Raw genomic sequence first — 16,657 nt, forward strand, 5'->3', positions numbered from 1 at the left:
CATCAAAGGAAACTATCAACAAAACGAAATGACAACCTAACAACTGGGAGAAGATATTTGCAAACCATATATCAGCTGAGGGGTTAATATCCAAAATATAGAAAGAACTCATACGTTTCAACAACAAAAACCCAGCAACCCAGTCAAAAAATTGGCAAAAGATCTGAACAGAGATTTCTCCAAAGAAGAGATACAGATGGCCAACTGGCACATGAAACCATGTTCAACATCACTAACTATCAGGGAAATTCAAATCCAAACTACAGTGAGATATTACCTCACTCCCATCAGAAAGGCTCTCATTAACAAGACAGGAAACAAGTGTTGGAGAGGACATGGAGAGAAGGGAACCCTCGTACACTGCTGGTGGGAGCGCAAACTGGTGTAGCCACTATGGAAAACAGTATGGGGTTTCCTCAGAAAATTAAGAATAGAACTACCATATGATCCAGCTATTCCACTGCTGGATATTTATCCAAAGAAGTTGAAAACATAAATGCATAAAAATACATGCACCCCTATTTTCATCTCACTATTATTCACAATAGCCAAGACTTGCAAGCAACCTAGGTGCCCATTAAGGGATGAATGGATAAAGAAGATGTGGTATGTATACACAATGGAATACTACCCAGCCATAAGAAATGGAATACTACCCGGCCATTTGTGACAACATGGATCATAAGTAGAAGATAAAAACAATGACGAACAAACAAACAGCAACAGAGATTGGATTGGTGGTTACCAGAGGGGAAATGGAGAGGGAGGAGAGCAAATGGCATGATTAGGCACGTGTGCAGTGATGGATTGTAGTTAGTCTTTGGGTGGTGAACATGATGCAATCTACACAGAATTCTAGATAAATTACCATGTATATCTGAAAAAAAAAAAAAAAACAAAGCCAAAAACAAAAGAAAAGATTTGAATAGACACTTCACCAAAGAAGATACGTCAGTGACAAATAGGCATGTGAAAAGATGCCGAACATTGTTAGTTGTTATGGAAATGCAAATTAGAACCACAATGAGATGCCACTACCCCACTTACTGGAATGACTAAAATTCAAAAGACCGACTATAGCAAGTATTGACAAGGATGGAGCGACTGGAACAGTCATACACTGCTGTTGGGAATTTAAACCAGTACGATGACCACTTTGTAAACTACTTAGACTGTTTCTTTAAAAGTTTAACATACATCTACCATGTGAGCCAGTCATCCCACCCCTAAGTATTTACTCGAGTAACGAAAGCATATGGCCATTCAAAGACTTGTAACAAATGTTCATAGTAACTTTATTTGTAATAGCCCCAAACCGGAAACAAACTAAATGTCCTTCAACAGGTGAACAAATAAACAAGTTGTGACACATCAATACAAGGGATTACTACTCAGCAATAAAAATGAATTATTAAGACATGTACAGCATGGATGAGTCTCAAAATAATTATGCTGAGTGAAGGAAGCCAGACCGACAAGAATACATGCTACATGTTTCCATTTATACAAAATTCTATAAAATGCAAGCTAATCTACAGTGACAGAAAGCAGATGAATAGTTTTCTGGGAATTTGGGGTGTTGGGAGGGGTAGGAAGAGAGGATTACAAAAGGGAATGAGGAACCTTTGGGGGGGTGATAGATATGTTGACCGTTTTAAATGTGGTGAAGGTTTTGCAGATGTGTGCATATGTCAAAACTTGAATGAAATTGCACACCAATATGTGCAGTTAATAGTATGTCAATTATATCTCGATGAAACTATTTTTAAAAAACAGTTGGTTTTTAAAAAATATGCATATTTAAAAAATAGGATTCAACAGGCTGGGCTACTTGGAACACAAACTTACGAATTTGTATCCACCTTCACTCTCTCTTACCTTTCCCACCTCAGGTTAACGTCCATGAATCCACTGCCAAGCTTCACAGATGGATGCTCCCAACCCAGCAGTTCTGCCTCTGGGGGAGGTCCTTCCAAATTTAAGAAATTTTCCTCAGTCCCCAAGAATCTAGAATTATTATAGAAGTTTCTGGGAGTAGAAGACCAGAAAAAGAATTAATTACCACTCAGATTGGATGCAAGCATAATCTGCAGAGTCTTTTATTTTGTAATGACGGAATCAGAAATCCAAGTGAAAAGTGGTTTAAAGGTTGCGTGTAAAAAGACCAGAGACGCGTGAATTGGATGACGCCTTTTATGAACACAATCTTAAAATATGACTCACACTTCCTCTTAGTAATGTCCTCTCATTTGATCTATTTTAATATTCCCAATTTATTTTAAAGCTGACATCATATCTACTCCACTCTGAGTATTACAATGGCTTTTGGCCAAAAGCAATACAATCCCCATGTGATTGGAATATCAGAAAAACCTTCTAATAAGGAAAATAATCAAATAGCAGACTTGTCAGATGCTCAGTAACAGTGGACTCAATGACAGAGTTCTTTCCTATCCTGAGTTTTTAGTTTTATATTTTTTTAAATTTTTTTTTAAGGAAGATCAGCCCTGAGCTAACACCCACTGCCAATCTTTCTCTTTTTGCTGCGGAAGACTGGCCCTGAGCTAACATCTGTGCCCATCTTCCCCTACTTTATATGTGGGACGCCTACCACAGCATGGCTTGCCAAGCGGTGCGATGTCCGCACCCAGGGTCCAAACTGGTGAACCCGGGCTGCCGAAGCAGAACATACGCACTTAACCGCTGCGCCACCGGGCCGGCCCCCTGTCCTGAGTTTTTAAAATTCTGTGACATCTTGCGTGACACAGGTTCTTAACCTGGAGTCTGATCATTCTGTGAAAATGCAGGCAAAATTATGTGCTCCTTTCCTTTGTAAGAGCTGTCCAGGTCATAACTTCTCTTCCAATTCTAAGTCATTCACGGACTTTGCTTTCACATGCTATAGGAAAATGAGGAGGGAGGAATGGAGAGAGAGAGAGATGGAGACAGAGATAAAGAGGAAGCCAGAGACAGCGAGATATGAGCTTCTAATGTGAAGACAAACCATGGCACTGGACTTGAAATTAGCAGCCCTGGCTCTAGTTCTGACACTGCCATGTATTGTGTGTATGACATCTGTCCTGTTTCCTTCCCCTTTGGGGCCTGTTTCACTGTCACTTCAATGAAGAGGTTGAATTAGATGGATGCTTAGGGCCCTTCCAATTCCAACTTCCTAGGGTTCTATGCACTGAGGCAACTCTTGACTTCACTTGATTTTACCTCCATTTCTTCAGGTCTGGCAATTCTCTCTTTTCAGCCCAAGCTCTGCATCAGAGTAATGTTATATTGACTTCTAGCTTCATCGGTGCCACTGCCCAGCATGGCAAAGACAAGGTTTTAACAATGACGAGGGCCACTGCCTTTCCTTCTGAGTCTGCAGGTTCTGAGGCCTCTTGTCTCTTTCACATTCTCTGACAGAGGCTGAAACTTGGATCCCATGATGGCATGCTGCACAGCCATATCCTAACTCCCTATGCTTGATCAATTCACCATTTATCAAGACGTGGTCACTTGTCCTGAAATGTCAGGGCACTAAGAATGCCCTTAGAAATCACCTTGTCCATCGTCCTCTCCACCACCACACCATTGTTTTCCAGATACATGTGAGGATCAGAAGGGGGAAAGGACTTGCACAAAGTCGCTCATGGAGGCTGCAGATCAGGATTAGAACCTAGGGACTCTGATTTCATGTTCAATGCTATTTCCACAGCACCTCTTTGTTAACCATATTGCCAGGAATAAAGCCTTATTTTTCTGGCTATACATTATTCTTTCATTTAAAAAAAAGCAACACACATTTACAATGTGCCAAACACTGTGCTCGGGACTGGGAAAAATGCTGACAGGAAGAAGCCATCTCTGCCCTGAGATTCACCTAGGCTGTTAACTAAGTGTTCCTTCTTATAGTACTAGCTTGGGCTTAATGCAGCAGAGCAGGTTACTATCATCCCCTCCTCCAGGCACCCACCCACCTGCACTTACGTAGCCAAGGTCCAAAATGCTTGGAAACAGAGGTAACATACAGAATTAAACACCATTTTATTGACTCACTTCGATGCACAAGCATTCACTGAGCACCTGCTGATTCAGTCCTAACCTTATCCCTAAGAATCTATTGCATCCTAACAATGGAACTAATCATCAAAAGAGAAAGCTCAGGTTCCCACTGAGTGGTTCTGTGGATGTTCACTATGAAAGTAATCCTCTGTAAACCATGAACGTGTCTCGCAATGGTCCTTTGCATATTGCATCTTATTTTCACAACTGTGTATTGGGGAGAGGATTCCAAGGAGAGAGTGACACACTAAGGAATGGGTACAAACAGGAAGGACCAAGTTTAGGAGATTAAGGAAATAGGAAGCACCTGGAAAAGTCCAGTTTTTGGTGTGCAGCCGGTCAAGGCCAGGTATAAACTAATAACAGAAGGGGCAAGCAAGTTTCTGAGAGCAAAGGGGTTTGCAAGGTCTGTAATAGAGATAACGGGGGAAAGAAGCAGTCAATTGTGATGAGCCTTGGTCAGCAGACAGTCTTATCTAGCAAGAGAGGAAAGGGAGGGAGGAGCAGGTAAGTCAGCAAGGGTTAGATAGACGAGTTAAATCTACGAATGTAACCTGCACACATTCAAATACTCCCCCTGGCAAAGGGTGTGAAGTAGGGGAGGGGAGTTGGTGCTGCTGTCAGTGAATTTATGGCCAAGGGTGAGTGTGAGGTGGAGACACGAGCCAGACTTCATCATCCAGTTACTTCATTTAGTCTCATGCCTGAGAATCCATATCTTGTGAGAACTCTATCAGAGTGTGATTCCAGTTGTTAATGGTGAGCATTTAAAGAAAACTATTGAGGGGAAATTCATGTATTCTGAAGATAACCACTCTAAAGTGTATAATTCAGTGGCATTTTGTACATTCACAATGCTGTGAAATCATCCCCTCTGTCTAGTTCCAAAACATTTTCATCACTCCCAAAGGTGATCTCACAGCCGTTAAGCAGTGACCCCCTTCTCCCAGTCCTTAGCAGCCACTAATCTACTTTCTGTCTCTATGGAATTGCCTATTCTGGATATTTCACATCAGTGGACACATACAATACGCAGCCTTTTGTGTCTACCTTCTTTTGCTTATCATCATGTTTTCTAGGTCCATCCACATTGGTGCATGTATCAGTACTCAATCCTTTTTTTGGCTGACAATATTCCACTGTCTGGATATACTAAATTTTGTGTATTCATTCATCCATTGTTGAATGTTTAGGTTGTTTCTACCTGTTGTGAATAGTGCTGCCAAGAAGATTCAGTTATAATTATTTGATTGAATACCTGTTTTTAGTTCTTTTGAGTATGTAACTAGCAGTGTAATTACTGAGTCATATGGAATCTAGATGTTTAACTTTTAGTGAAACTTTTTTTCCACGGTGGCTGTACTTATGTACATTCCCACCAGCAATGTCTGAGACTTTCAGTATCTCCGTACCCCTGGCAATACACGTTCTAAGCTGTCTTTTTTATTATAGCCAATCGATAGTGTGTGAAGTGGTATCTCATTGTGCTTTTGATTGCATTTCCCCAGTGACTAATGATGTTGAGCATCTTTTCATGTGTTTATGTCTGAGGGACAGTCACTGTAAATATCATTTATTCCTGTGGATGAGCCATACTTTCTTATTTCTTTGCATGCCTCCTATTTCTTTTTTAATGAAAACTGGACATTTCGAATATAATAATGTAGTAACTCGGGAAATTAGATGTTTCTCCTTCTTAGGATTTCTCATTGTTGCTTGCTGTATGTTGTAGTGCTTGCTTGTTTCACGACCTTTCGAAACTAATTTTTTAAAGACTTTGTCATGTGTAGTCTCTAAAGTCTCTGTTACTTTAGCTTGTGGTCAGCTAGCGATTTAGCCAAAATTACCTTAAATTCCTGGAGTCCATAAAAAATAATCAGAAAAAAATACCCTTCTGGTCTTTGCAGATTGGTTCTGTGTTGGAGCACTTTCTCAGTGCTTAGCCAATGCATTTATAACTGTACCTTGGCCTTCACTTTCTGCTTGCACTGAGCCTAAAATCAGCCAGAAGTGAAAGCTGAGGGCCTTCTCAAGACTTGTCTGAACACCCCTCGTGCCCTGGGCATGCATGTGGCTGTTTAGATTCCCCATTACATGTGAGAGCTTTTCAAAGCCCTTGTTCCCCCAAGTAACTCTCCCCAGCTTTTCTTCCCAGGCTTCTGATGTGTTTATTATTTACTCAAGCTGTAATCCTTTGCTCCAGCTACCCATAACTTGTTCATTTGCCCTTTTTCCAGGAGCACCCCCTACTGAGCCATTTTTCTGCTCTGAGAGAATTTTGAGTTATGCAAAACAAAGGCTAGTACCTTGCATCTGTCCTTCAGGGAACCCCCAGACAGATCAAAACACAATTCCTGGGAAACAAGTTCGAGTCTACTCCTTGTAGAACCAGGTACCCATGTGGCGAATACAGGCTGCTGCCTTTACCACTGCCATCACACCAGGGAGGGGAGTGGGGCAAGGCTAAATTAAGATGCCACAAAGCTCTCCAACTGTATTTTTCCCCATTTTCTGCATTCAGCATTCACTCGGTTACTGTAATCCTTTGAATGTATTCCAGAGTTCTGACATAGTTGATTCTGACAGTTTTTGCTCATTTCCTTGGTGTTTCTGTGGAAGACAGGCCCTTGGAGCTCCCTAGTCTCCAGTTGTTGCTGAGCAAACATTATGACTATGGCCCCTGAACACAAGCCACAGACTTCATCTGGTGCTTGACCTGACAGTGATCTGTTGAAGCACTGGGGGGGAAGGTGATGGCAATGGACTTCAGTGATGCCTGAATACCCAACTCAATCACAGCAATCAAAGTGAGTCTTTTAAAATTGAAGTCCCATTAGGAGGAGCAGCTCTCTGTAGCACACAAGTGGATGGACTTTAGGGCCAGACATCCTGGCTTTGCAGTCTGGCTCTTACCTGCACTAGCTGAATAGCCTTGGACAACTTTCCTAACCTCACTTGCCTTGTAACCAGGTCCAAAACTGAGCCAAAAATAAAATGGGGTCTCAGCTAGATTTTTGACAGTGGTCCCCTGGAGACTGCTTTCATAACCTACTTCCCATATGATATTTACTGCGGATCTAATCTTGGGCCATGAGTTGTTTTTAAGAAGATCTGTTCTTCATCCTTGAGCAAGTTCCAACGTGTTTGAGCCAGTGAGACCACAAGATGGCCACCAAGACTCAAATTGAGACTGCACAAGTGACAGGAGGATGACCTGGGGGACTGAGCATTCCCCCACACATCATCTCAAGGACACAATCTTTTGAACGTGGGATGTATGACAAAACGTGAAAATCTTCTGTGCTTGCACAAAATGCCTAGGACTGCCCCCAACCTTCCCTCTCCTGCTCCTTTGTTCTAGAAAACCCCTAACCAACAGCCAGTTAGGGAGACAGATTTGAGCTTGGACTCCTGTCTCCTTGCTGGTCAACCTCACAATAAAGCTTTTTCCCTTCTACAAAGACCGATGTCTCGTGTTTGGCTTACGGGGTTCATCAGGCAGCGAGCCCTTGCTTGTTTACAGCCAAGGATTGAGAGAAACCACCAGAAACTAGGAGAGAGGCCCTGGAATAGACTGTCCCGCAGGGTCTCCAGAAAGAATCACCCCTGCTGTCACCGTGATTTCAGACTTCTGGCCTCCAGAACTGTGAGAGAATAAATTTCTGTTGTTTTAAGCCACCTGGTTTGTGGTAATTTGTCATGGCAGCCCCAGGAAACGAACACATCCCTCGAGGACGTCTTTGTGTGTCAGGCCCCCGAGAATTCTAGTCTCTTCCTCAGTCCACATCTTACCATCCTGTTTAGTTTACCTGCAACAGTATCAAGTCAGTGAATTAAGGCTGGTCCCACTGTAGTGAAGTTCAACGTTTTCCCCCATTGACCTAAACCAGTGGTGCTCAAACTTTAGCGTGTTTCAGAAGAACTGGAGTCCCTGCAAAACCCTGATGGCTAGCGGCCGACCTTCAGCATTTCCAATTCAGTAGGTCGGGAGTGGGGTCCGAGAACTTGCCTTGCTAACAAGTTCCCAGGTGTTAGTGATGCTGCTGGTCTAAAGCAGCCCAACAGCACCATCTGGTCTCCTGGCAAGCTAGGTCATCCATCGTCTGCATTCAATAAAACGCACCAGAGGCCAGCCCACCATCTATATCGTTACAGGAAGTGATTATAACTTTATATTTTCATTTATTGAGGCTGCAATAAAAGAATTAAAACAGGCTTACGCAATAACTTAAAGAGATTCCTTTCAATCACACTAAGGTGGGCCAAAACAAACAGAAAAGACACAAAGATAGATTTGACTCCGTGTTATTTATGTAAAAAAGAAACCCGCAGCTTATTCATTTCAAACAAACTTTTATTTTTAACGTGAACGAACGTTGCCATCCATCTATATCAATGAGATGTCAGTTAACATCATTGTTGGGTGATGAAGTATGAAACAAAACTCATGCTTTGGGCTGCTGCAAACTAGAATATCCATGAGGAACAAATTCATTTTTTTCTTTCACCATCCGTTTCTTTCTACGCCTTCGGACTGTAGGATGGAATAAGAGGCAATTAACAATTTGTACACCATTAACACGCAACAGTGACTTTTTAAATATGAGTCAACCCTATGTACATCTGTTGTCTCAACAAGCAGAAAACAAAATGTTTTTTTCTTGTAACCCAGACCCTTGGATATCATGGCCCACATGCCTCAATCATTTGACCACATCAACCTCGTCTCCCTCTTGCCCACCACTATAAATGTGTGATTTTTTTCTTGAGAGGCCACTCTGTGATTTAAATAAGTCTTTCCACTTCAAAAGTCTGGGCTCTTTACACAAATCATAAATCCCTTATACTCCCAGACCTTCCGTTTCCATATCTATAAAATGTGGCGAGGCTGTTATTAGATATCCACAGCTGTGAACATTCAGGAAGAGAGAGGGAGCAGAGGGAGAGGAGAGAGAGAAGGATGGACAGAGGAAATATAAGACTTAATTATCAATTCATTGATAAACAATAGTTTACTATGACTAATTTTCTTTTCTTGTGAATGTCACATGAAACACAAAAATCTAAATTGAACTACTATTTGTGAATTAATCTTGAAATGCGGTCTTACTACTTGGAAAGGTGTCACCTTCTCAAAGGCATCGTTATTACAAGGGACTACATTTCTGTGGCCAGGGGATGAAGGCACAGCCAGTGCGTGGCCTGGCCACCTTAGCTGCTGCTTCTGGAGACCATCCTCTCAAAAAACACTGGTCTCTAAATGTCCCAGGTCTGATAAATTTACGGCTCTAGTAGTCTTATAGCTACAGGACAAAGGACTGGTGGCTAAGAATGAAGTACATTTCAGGACATACTGCCTCTAGATTTCCTAGTATACAAGGATATGATTAACATAAAACTGTTCCTTCAAAACTGAATTTCAAAACGTTTTTCCTATTTACTTTGCAGAAAAACTTCCAAACATAAAGTTGTCAGTAACAGGCATACGTCAGGAACGATTAGTTACTGTTCCAGGCTACACGTTAATACCTGGATTCTCCGGGGCTGCCCTCTGCGCAGTCCATGTCCATTTCGAGTCCTTCTTCTGGTTCTTCACGTTCATCCTCTTCCTCACCTCCCGCTTCCTGGGCCTCCTCCTCAGAGTTGCCATACTTATATTCAGCCACTTCTTTAGCGAAGAATGATACGGACTCTGGGATCACAAGCGGGTGGAAAAAATATTCCAATTTAAAATCAGTATGGACATCCAGAACTCCCGCCTCAGGAGAATCTGGAGAATAGAAATACGTTAAAAACAAGTCTAGCTTCCATCTGCCACCATACAAATGTCCCCCTCCACATCTTTGGCATGAAGTAGTCTATGCAGAAGTCGAAATAGCATGATGCACACACAATGGTATCAACCAGTTACCTCCACAAAATATAAATTTAAACAGTAAAATAAAATAACAAGAACAGCTGGGCATCTTCCTCCTGGTTGAAACAACACTTCCGTGGCCCTCCCATTTCTGCTGCTTGAGAGTTTTTACGGTGACGTTTTTCCCCTCTTCCAGTACATCTCACACCCCCTGCTGCTGATTCTGGCCCTTGGGAGAAGGAGGGAGCAGGCTCATCTGGTTCTGACAGCATCTGGTGTGTTTTTGTCAGAACTTCACTGGGAAAGATTTGTTTGATTTAAAGACAAATTCTGTGGTGAAGCTCATTAGCTCCTCAACCCCTGCAAAGGGCGCCAGGGCCATTTCATCCTTTTCTTGGATCATCTTACCAAGAATCTTCACCTTTTTAAAAGCCATCAAGCAAAAGCGAGGTATACCATTTGTTTGCCCTTTTCCTTCAGGCTCACTGTCCACTTCCTCCCAGCTCCCTCCTGAGCACCTGCTTCCCAGTGACATTCACCTTCTGTGGGCTCATGAATTGCACTGATGATCTCAGATCTCTTATTGAACAGGGCTTCGTAAAAATCGTACTTTTTCTCAAGACTGTACAGGTCTCTACAGAATTGGGAATGCTTCAGCCAGAAGCGTTTCGAAAAAAATGGACCTGTAGCTTAATCACCTGAGGCAAGCGCTAAGAGTGGCCTGCAAGTGAGCCAGCTGCGCCCACGGAGGCTCCGAGAGCCTGAAGATGTGGCCTCCATCCACCACCTCAGTTTCCTAGGGTGCACAGCCCCAGCCTCCCCCAGGACATGGCAGTGTCAGCCAGCACTTCACCCTCCCAGGCCTTGACCTCCACCGGTTCCTCTGCCTTCTGGGATGCAGCCCTGTCTGCGGGTTCCTCCAGCTCCCAGGCGGATGCACCCTCTGCCAGGTACTTGCCGTCCCAGACCTGGGCTCCCGGGATGTGCCACCCTCTCCCTGGTCCTCGGGCTCCTGAGATTGCGGCCTGACCACCACGGAGTCAGCGTGGGGCGGGACCAGGATGTGGTCCTTCTCATGGATGCGGTGTAGAAGGGAATGGACCAGAGCCCAGAACAGGGACCACGAGCGCGCCATGGGGAGCTCACAGAAGCCCAAGACAACTTCTGCGGCCTCCTTACCATCCTCCTCTTCCTCTTTGTCCACATGATTCTCACGCTCTTGCTCGTCGCTTTCTTCCTGCTCCTCTTCTTCGTCCTCCTCACCCACTTCCTCTGCCTCTCCCTCCTCCTGCTCGTCCTCCTCCTCCCCAACTGCCTCCTCCTCTCCTGGCACCCACTCCTCTTCTACCTGCTGTACATCCCAGTTCTCGATGATGACTTCGGGGATGTCCAGCCAAACCTCTTCTTCCACATGAGCTTGCACTATTGCCTGGAAGTCCCCAGGGTATGCGGCCCTTGCGACTTCTGCCCCCAACTCCGCAGACTCGGTGGATCTGGGGTCCTGGCCCACCCCACCACGGGCTCTGTTCTGGCCACCAAGGTCTGGGCTTCCCTTCTCTATGTCAGACATGGTGGGAGAGACGCAGCACTCTGCCTCAACTTGGGAAAACTGATCTGGCGGTTTCATAACGGTAACAAAGATGGCGGCCACCAGGCTAACTATGGCTGCGGAAACCTGTTGGCAGCAAGGCCTGCTGGGAAATGGTGGCGGCAGCAGAGAAGATGGCGGCGGGGGTGGGGAGTGGGAACAGTCTGTGTTGGTGTGTGACGGGAGGCGGGGCTTAGAAGGGTCAACAAAGGTCCTCTTCCCCATTGTGAGCTCTAAGCTCATTTGCTGAAAGGTGAGGATTGACACGCCTGGCGTCCAATGAATTTTCAAGCCACTCAGCTTCCGGGATTTGAGTCCTTCCTCTCTTTCCCTTGAGGCGTGAGAGCCGTGGGTTAGTCCTGGAGCCCAAGCATGTCCTGTCTTTATAATTCTACCGTGGCCAGCAGAACTAAAGTATTCCGATATGGAGGCATCCCGCTGCACAGGGTGAATTGTTACCCTGATTTCCACCTGGAGATGGCTCATGCCAATAGGGACAGAGTCATAAAAAGACTACATAGTTCAGATTTCACCAATAGTAAAAACCTACCTTAGCAGAGAGAACAGAAGAATTTGGACGTTTTCCCGTTATTAAACCTGCTTTGAGTAAAAGCATACAAAATTGTAATGGATGCAGTCACAACAGAGAGTTGCAGAGCGGGAAGGTGTTTAATAAACGCTGCTTAATTTACCTCAGGCCTCCAAAGAATGAAAAAATAAAGAGAGATACTTCTTTTAAAGCACCAAGCTAAGCATGATAGACATTAAAAAGCAGGCTTCCTAGAGTGATTCCTGAGTCAACAGTCCAAGACTTTTTGTTGTATTCAGCCCCACTCAGCCAAGATGACAAGTGTAAACAATTCTGAAAATTATGAAGAAAGCCACAGCTATTTTATACTGGTTCCATCTACCACTGTTACCGGGCAAGAAGCACCAAAAGAATTCCTGATGAATCCTCTGAGTTCAGACATACTTCTCCCTATCCCCATAATGTAGCAACAACTCACATCTCCGCATGGCATGAGGGTCAACTTGCCCCTCTACTATATACATTCCTGTCTTTGCCTGCTGATCCTCTGCCTCAAGGAGGCTGCAAAGACCAGGTGGTGGCTGTAGCTTCAAGTTCAGTAGAAGCCAACCTGTATCCCTTACCAGAAGCAGTCTCTCTTGAGACCCAGAACATAATATGGCTGACTCTAACGTTTCAGGGATGGGAAGCATGTATTCTGCAAGTGTGCTAAGGGGAATGATGGTGAGAGGAGCTGTTGTAGCCATTCCGCAAAGAAAGGATGGATCTTTCCCCTCAACTAAAATTTGCTTCGGATATCAAGACTGATGAAACTACACTGACTGATGCTAAGAAGGTATGATGAGGCTTATTACTTACATAGTGAGGCTTTCATAGAAGAGCAGGAAGCCTTCCCAAACTGGTCTGAAAATGGTTTGAGAGAGGGGGGAAAGGAGACTAGCTTCAGGTTTTTGTTTTGTTTAGATGGTGGGGCCAGGATGAAGGTTCTGATGCAGAGGTAGTGGTTTGCATGGTTTGAACCTCCTATTTGTTTCCAAGAAGAGATTACCTAGGATTTCTTGTCAGCTTGCCCATATATGGGGTGGAAGGGAAGAGGAAGGGCTGAGGCCTAAAAGTTCTCAGCACTCAAACATCATAAAGTGGAATCAGACTCATTTTTAAGGGAGCTCATTTGATTTTCACCCCTTGGTTCCCAGATTCATGTACACTAGATTCGGGGACACAGCATCAAACATCACTTTTTGATTCAGCGCATATACCAGATCCTGGAGGAAAGTGCCCCAACCACGCAGAGTATTGTACCTGAACTGACACTTCAGCTGAGCTGCTCCACCTGGTGGGCGAAATTTAGCCAAACACAAAGGAGATGTTGTTGACCATACATACTCCTCCCTCTTGAGTCTGAGTGTACCTGACAGCCAGTCTATTATGCATTACAACCTTACAAGGAAGTTTAGATTGATTTCCTGATCTTCTAGAACTTGTGCTGTCTCATTGACTATGATAGCTAAAGTTAAAGATAGGTTCCTGATCATTGTCTCTAGGGCATGGACACTGATGTCAGGGGTTTGGAATCAGGAGTCAATGTATCCCCAGGTAGGACAGCACTCTTTACCTGGTGTCCCAACAAGTGGTCCAAGGTGTGGTGCCACTTCCAATAAATACAGGAGACATTACATGAATGAAAAAATCACTGCTGTCCCTGATGGAAAGATGTTCTGTGGCCCACTCTCCAACACATACAAGAATATAACCCAAAGAGGCTTCATACGCTTGATTTGGATCATCTTTATATTGGTTTGGTAAAGCCACATGGGCAGTGGCACCGAATGGATACAGCTTCTATATGCATACATTCCACTGGTGCCATGGGTGCATCAAGAGACCTGTATGGTTTTGTATCAGTCTTTCTGAAACAGGGTTGTACTGGTCAGAGTGTTTGTACCTATATGAGGGGGTTCAAGTTTGATGGCCATGGCAGTAGGAAATTTTCTGTTCCTATAGTGTGTGGATAGAATGACAAAGCTCATAGGGATTCAGTCAGCCACGGCTGCCAGTTGACTCAAGTGGACCATGGAGATATTTGCCAAGCTGTGGTGCTGGATCCAGGGGACATAAAGCACTGAGTGTTCCCCCATCCCCAAACCTGCCAGGGTATAAGGAGCTCAAATCAAGATACGAAGATTGTTGCTTTCTCCAAGGTACTGAGGTTGTTGCTTTCCTTCTATGGCCACATAGTCTGTTTGTCCTAATCTAGTAGTTAGTACCTCTCCTATTGACCTAGCCATTCCCCACCTGCACTCAGACCTATCTAGATATGCCAGGGGTTACGTGGGCTCTGGCGCAATAGTGGAACTTGCATTGGTTTATGATATCCCCTATTGCTGTCTGAGTAGGCCACCACAAGCGTAATCTAGGTTTCATGAATTCCAACAACGGATCATTAGTCATGTGATCTGTGACCCACAAACCCAATGACTGAAGCCGGTTGACAGTAGAAGCAATAGGCTGGAGTCACTCTTCCTTTTTTGTCTAACTAACGTCAGTGAAGAAAAAGAAAAAGAAGAGGAATGGTTGGGGATTATCAGTGTAGGAACACTGATACAGAGAGCTAGCCTCTCTGTTCTCTGACCCTTTCTATCCTGCATTCTCCAAACAACCATCAGAAAGGGAATTTTCTTTTGCTGTAAACAGCTTCATATCATGACCATATAGTCTGTTTTGATGTCTAGTCTGGCAATGATTCTGGCAACATTGACTGTCCAGCAATCTTTTATAGTCGAGGCTTTGAAAATCCGCTCTACCTCTTGATGATGCCAGCAGCTTGAGTATAAAAAGGGGCATGGAATGCCTGTTGAATGTCATGCCCCTCAGCGCACTGTTGAGTCTCCTTCATCATGAATGGCCTCCACTGAAAGATTGTAAGTGACCAAAAAGGTGGCAGAATTTAGATTCAAGTGTTACCATGGTGTGGCCAGAATCTGCTACTCATATAGGAATGGCAACTTCATAGCCTGAATAATTTTCAATGGTTGTTAGACATCAAAAGTAGCCACCATATGGCAGCACAGGATGGAAATAGTTTCTTTGCCAGGAATGCACAGGGCTCAGAGTCATGTAACCTGTTGATAGGTAGCATAGATTGAGGTCTTTTGAGCCCATTGGATTCTGGTGGTAGGATCACTTTCCCAGTCTGATAATGAATTCAGGTAGCACTGCTAGCCTCCAGGGCTATGCAGACCCAATTGGTCACACTGTTTGATTTAGTCTCTTCTGAGTATGGATACTTTCCATACTGTAGCAATGGCATTTGAGAGCTCATGGCTCCACAGAGGCATGTCTTTTATATATCAGTCATCATCCCCCATGATCTCAAACAGACAGCTAGGCTATTGGCCATAGCCCAAGAGCCAGTGAAAATACAACACGCCTCCTCCTTAGAAGCATCGTCTAAAGGAAGGGTGGCAGCTTTCAATATGGCCCACGGTGCTGACTGGCCCTCACTGCATTTAGGGTTGTCATTGGAGTTGAATGACTGCTGACACCCAGGGACGCTATTAGCTTTGATTTTGGCCAAGACACCAATAAGCCAAGGCCAAGTATCCTTGGGGACTTCTTGGAAGTGTGGTTTCCAGTTAGCTAAAGGCTTCCTTTGTGATTGAGCAAGTGGAGGTGAAATGGCCCCTAAAGGGGTGGCTGCAACCTTTTCATATAAGGAGGAACCAGGTATAGGACCAGACTTGCTTCTCAAATATAACATTTCCATTTAAAAGAAAAGGTTGTTGTACCTTTCCAACTTGGTTGTTAATATCTGAGTGCCACAAACTCAAGATGGGGATGTCTGGATATGATGTTACCTGGCAGTCCTGACTAAAGCTCTCATTCTCCACAAATGTCCAGTAACAGGCGAGTAGCTGTTTCCCAGATAGTGTGCAGTGGATGGTCCTGTCAGGGAGGCAGTGAGTTCAGAACTCCAAGAGGCACTTCCAGGTGGAGGTGGTCTTCCTTGCTAGAAGCTCAAATCAGAATAGTTATCAGTAGCAGATATTTGTATGTCCAAAGGACCCTTGGAGTTTTACAGGCACCAAAGGGAGGGCTGCTGAGAAAACGTGTCGCACTCCCCCCAGCTGCCTGCTACTCCTGTACCCAGCTACATTTACCAGATTCTCTGTTCAACATATGCATAAGGTACAAGATGTATTGCCTTCAATACCCGAGCAGTCACATTAAGTGTTGCCTTCTTTTTCAGGTAGTAGTGAGCCATAGGGTGACTTTTCCTTTACTGTCTTGGAGATTGATCTTTGAGCCTCAGCCCACATGGGTCCCATGAATTTATATCTTATCAGGATTAATGAGCCATCTCTTGGCTTTCGTGCAAGTCGGCAAACAGCCATTGCCAACTGTTCTTTATTGCAGCCTACCAGCATGATATCATCAGTGGGATGGAACCGAGTCTTGCAAGAAGGGAGAGGGGCTTGTTCCATATATCAGCCTACCCATTGGTGGCAAATATCAGGAAAACCTGAGCGCCCCAGGTGCAGCACAGTAATTGTGCATTTAAGCACAAGGTCTGGAACAGCCAGAGCTACAGGGGCAACAGCTGAATTCAGTTGGCAATAATCCACCA

At 44.3% G+C, this 16,657-nt stretch overlaps 1 protein-coding gene across 1 annotated transcript; it reads right to left on the minus strand.

Moving 5' to 3' along the window:
* Positions 1-8,389: 8,389 nt before the first annotated feature.
* LOC138921787 (cyclic nucleotide-gated channel beta-1-like) lies at positions 8,390-11,726 on the minus strand. Its single transcript, XM_070257145.1, has 3 exons — positions 11,093-11,726; positions 9,586-9,748; positions 8,390-8,590 (listed from the first exon to the last, which is right to left on the minus strand). The coding sequence occupies exons 1-3, from the start codon at positions 11,724-11,726 to the stop codon at positions 8,578-8,580; spliced, it is 810 nt and encodes a 269-aa protein (XP_070113246.1). The 3' UTR covers positions 8,390-8,577.
* Between the last annotated feature and the right edge of the window lie 4,931 nt (positions 11,727-16,657).

Source organism: Equus caballus, chromosome X (assembly GCF_041296265.1).
Source record: "Equus caballus isolate H_3958 breed thoroughbred chromosome X, TB-T2T, whole genome shotgun sequence".
Lineage (NCBI taxonomy): Eukaryota > Metazoa > Chordata > Mammalia > Perissodactyla > Equidae > Equus > Equus caballus.

Coding starts and splice junctions, on each gene's coding strand:
- LOC138921787 (XM_070257145.1), bottom strand. CDS start 11,726: ATGGGGAAGAGGACCTTTGTTGACCCTTCTAAGCCCCGCCTCCCGTCA. Junction 9,749..11,092: donor CAAAGAGGAAGAGGAGGATG/GTAAGGAGGCCG, acceptor TTGTGATCCCAG/AGTCCGTATCATTCTTCGCT.